We start from the raw sequence: 4258 nt of genomic DNA on the forward strand, positions 1-4258 counted from the left end.
CCCCCCTCTAAAGAAAAGACAGAGAGAGAGAGAGGGAGAAATCAGTAATGATAAAGCTGCTGCGGGTCTGCTTGCTTCTCTGGGCCGCTGCGGTGCTGTGTGTTGCTACGGCGGCGCTGGCGATAGATGTGAACGTTGGCCGCGCGACGTGCGGCACGACGATACCGATCGACAGCCAGTGGCTGCTAGATCCCGCGTGGTCGTACCAGCGGCTGGCGCTCGGCTCCTCCTCGCGCGGCACGAACACCGCCGAGACTGATATGTACCTCGGACGCATGCCGATAAGTGCTGCCATGGCGGATGTTCTGCGCACCGAGGCGGGGATGAACCCGCGCAGCGTCGCCGTGTTCGAGCTGGGCCCGCGGCGGCAGCCGGCGGATGACTGCACGGTCTACTGGCGCCCGCTCCAGGCGGCGATGAGCAGCGTGGAGGCAACTGCGGCGCGCGTGCTCATCCTCGACGCGCCGAACACACTCTACGTGTGCGCGCCGTCAACAGAGGTTGAGGTCATTCTCCATTCTGCCCAGACGACATCGGTGCTTCTCCCGGCTGGAACTACATCGGGTGCGGCGCACTCCTTGAGCTTCTCTACGAAAGGCCTGCGCTGGCCGGTAGAGTTCCGCGTCCCATCAAACTGCACGGTCCTTATGCTGCTGCTCGTCAACCGCCAGGGTACTATTCGCGAATGGTACGTCTGGATCCCCGCAACGGTGTACACCGCAGTTATGACACTCCTNGTCGCCGCCGTCGTGGTCTTCTCGCGTGACTTGTCGGCAGGAATGATCGTGGCGCTGGTGGCGCTTCTGTTTTTCGGATACCTGGGCAGCTGCGTGGGCCTTGTGGTGGAGCTCTTGGTGTGGCAGACTGCCCTCGGCCGCATGTTTCCCTTTCCCGACGCTGTCACGCTGTACTGCTGCCTTCCGATTTACTACATGCTACTGTTTGCATTGCTCTTAGTGAGGTTACGTTACCGAGGCATCCTTTTCCATGCCATGCTGAGGCTCTCTGTCTACGGCCTCAACTGCGCACTCTGCTGTGGTTACTGGATCGCCGGGTACATCGTACTGGGCTCCCTGACTCTGCTGCAGTTTCTGCTTTCTAACCTATTTCTGTCGATTGCCTACTCGTACTTCGTCATCACCCTCGAGCGTTCCGGGTTGTGTGGAGAACCACTTTCCAATGCAGTGGGTTTCCTCTGGGTAGCCCCTCTTACACCGTTTGCCCCATGCGCGCTGATGTACTACGATCTGTATGCCATTGAGAAGAACGACCGGCTCGCCCCCGGCACCGCGGCAGCAGTGAAGGAGGCGGTTGCGATGTATAACATATTGACCTCTTTCCCTCTCTTGCTTCTGCAAAATGTGTGGGGCATCGCGCTGCTCGCGGCAGCAACGGCATACCACATGCCGTTTGCTGTTTCTCTCTTTGCGGTAATTCTGCTATCCAGCGTTCACTTTGTGCTGTTGGTCGAACAGTACGGTAAAATGTACCGCCGATGGCGCCACCACAGCGATATTGCGGGTGGAAATGAGCGTGGACCTGCTTCTTCGTGTTCCACTTTCTTTTCATGCTTCTCATGCTGGGGCTTCATGTGGTTGTCGGTGGGACGCTGCGTCCGCAACGGTCGGGAGCGCGCCTCGGCGGAGGCAGATGCCGCAAAGCGACTCTTTGCAACTGTGTCGCCGAGCGGCGAAAGGACTGTGCGCATGTCGCCAGAGTCTGCTCACTACGCGGCTGAGAGGGCGACGCCGATGAGGACGGTAGGGAATGAAATGACGAACATGCGTGTCTCCGCCAGGAGGGGTGACGAGCGCGTGTTGCAGAACGATGACTACTGGCCCACCAGCATTGGTCTCTGAAGCGATGTAGCTTGTAGTGGTAATGGTGGCGGGAACCATAATTGCCTTCCTCCGTGCTTTGTAGATGTGTACTTTTTGCATGCAATCACACTGAATAATATCTCAGGAGTGATACTCCGTGAGGTGGTGAGGGCTTAGCTCAACTCTGTTCCTTTGTAGCTCACACGTTTCTTGTTTTATCTTCTGCTTACATGCATATATGTTTTCTTTTGGTGTGTTATTTCTGCAGGCTACGTCGCCATGTGGGGCTCGTGGCTGGATCAGATTCAGAAGAAGCTCGACGATGTCTCCGGACTAGCGGAGGAGGCTGATGGGAACGTGCAAGAATACGATGGGTGGGAGGAGGACAATGATGAGGAGGGTGACGAAGAGGAGCAGGAGGGGAAAGAGGTGCAAAAGGAAGATGTAGCGAATGGGCGGAGTAAGAGTGGTCACTCCCAGGTGACCGAACTTCAGCAGCACCAGAAGCAGGAACAAAAAAATGAGGGGAATGCGGAGGGACCACTTCCACCGCAACCGCCTGAGCCCCTTGAAGCAGCTTCGCCCATCCCGGATAGTGATGCATCCGAGTGCCGACCAGTACCGCAGAACACAACGCCAATGCCAGCGAGACCCGCATCGCTTGCTGAGAGGACTGCAGAGGAAAATGTGCCTGCGGCGCCGGCACCTCAAAGTGTCCCTGTAGCGGACTCTGTTCAAGGCACTGGAGGGGGGAAGTTAGCCTCCGTGCGCACTTCACCATTGTCGACAATAAGTCCTGTGGAGTTACCCACCGCTGCAGCGATAACCATTCCTGCTGCTGCTGCTGCTGCTTCTGCTGCTGCTGTCGCCACCTTTGCTCTCACTGCCGTCGAACACAGTTCGCCGCTTAGCACCAAGCCACCACCGGCTGGCACACACCAAGACGACGCTGGTGGTGTAGTGGAGGAGGGGCAGTTGCTGCGGTTTCAGCGACAACTAGCGGAGGAGATGGAGGTGTCGCAGCTCCTCCGCGAGGAGAATCAGCGCCTCACCCGCAGTGTGGCAGTACTTGAGAAGGAGGTGGGTGCCCTTCGCCACGCCAAGAAGAACGCAGCCGACCCACAGAAACTCGCGGCAGTGGAACGCGAGGGCGCGGAGCTCGCTACACAGCTTGGCAAGGAGCGGGAGCGCAACAAGTCATTGCAGGAGAAGAAGATGCAGCTTGAGGGGCGCATCACCGCACTGGAGGATAAGATCGTGCAATACGCCGCGAAGGAAGAAGAGTGGCGACAGCGCGTGGAGACGAGTGGTGCAAAATTCCACGCCTCGCAGGAGGAGGTCCAGGAGCTTAGCGCACAGCTGGATGCGCAGGGGGAGGTTGTGCGGGAACTGCAGCAGCAGCTGTCGACCGCGCAGCGCAGCCATGCGGATCTCGAGGCGTCATACCACCAGGAGCTCTCGCGCCACAAGAGTGAGATGAACCACGAGAGAGAGAATATATCGGATACACTGGAGACTTTGCGTCGGGAGAAGGAGAGTTTGGTGGCGTCGCTGCAGCGCAGCCAGACAGCCTACGAGCGGCGCCTGCAGGAAGTGGAGGACAAACTCGTTCTGGCGAATCGACGCGCCGACAATGCCGAGACGCGGCTGACGGATCACGAGCGTGGCTCGCTGGGACCGTTGCGGGAGCTGCGCACCACCATGGACGATATGGAGCGGCAGAAGAAGCTTTTGCTGGAGGAGATCGAGTATGCCACGGAGGAGTGCGCCGCGCTGAGGCGCAGCCGCGCAGCCGACAGCGAGAGCTTCGCGCAGCGGCTAGCCAACGCGCGGAATGAGCTGCAGGCGGCGCGGGACGAGAAGAGCGCTGTTGAGCAGGAGCTGTTGCACTGGAAGGGGCGACACGCTCAGCTGCAGAAGGCACTCGATGTCGCTCTTGAGCGGGCCTCCCGCGCGGAGGCGCTGAGCGAGCAACTCTCAGTCGCCGTGGAGGAGGCAAGGCGGCGAGTGGACAATATTAGCGGCAGCGGCAGTAGTAGTAAGAAGCCTAACAACAACAACAACAATGTCACGCCAAAACCCTCTTTGCATGTAGAGGAAGAGGTCGCTGTGGGGGTTCTGTCGCCATCACTTGACATGAGCGGCAGCCACACGCGACTCGCTCTCTTTCAGGTTGAGAGCAGCGAGACGTCTGCTGATGTGTGTCGCGGTGGCCGTGGGCGTGTGGAGCGTGAGCTGGTGCGGCAAGCCGTTGAGATTGAGCGTCTTCGTCGTGTGGAGACGGAGGCGGCGGCAACACAGCAGAAACTGGCAACCCTCGTCGCTCAGCACGACCTCCTCATGCAGATGTACGGCCAGCTTCAAGAGGAGCTTCAACAACAACAGCAACAGCTGCAACAGAACCAGCGTACATTGTAGCCGCATGACTGTTTTTTTTT

At 58.8% G+C, this 4258-nt stretch overlaps 2 protein-coding genes across 2 annotated transcripts; both read left to right on the top strand.

Moving 5' to 3' along the window:
• Window positions 1-47: 47 nt before the first annotated feature.
• DQ04_08441010 (hypothetical protein) lies at window positions 48-1859 on the top strand (the record flags this gene model as incomplete). The annotated part of the gene is made up of 1 exon (XM_009315563.1): window positions 48-1859. One exon carries the CDS (start codon window positions 48-50, stop codon window positions 1857-1859), a length of 1812 nt encoding a protein of 603 aa, XP_009313838.1.
• A 240-nt stretch (window positions 1860-2099) lies between these two features.
• Window positions 2100-4238, top strand: DQ04_08441020 (hypothetical protein; the record flags this gene model as incomplete). Its single annotated transcript, XM_009315564.1, has 1 exon — window positions 2100-4238. One exon carries the CDS (start codon window positions 2100-2102, stop codon window positions 4236-4238), a length of 2139 nt encoding a protein of 712 aa, XP_009313839.1.
• Window positions 4239-4258: the final 20 nt, after the last annotated feature.

Source organism: Trypanosoma grayi, assembly GCF_000691245.1.
Source record: "Trypanosoma grayi strain ANR4 Tgr_844_V1, whole genome shotgun sequence".
Classification (NCBI taxonomy): Eukaryota; Euglenozoa; class Kinetoplastea; order Trypanosomatida; family Trypanosomatidae; genus Trypanosoma; species Trypanosoma grayi.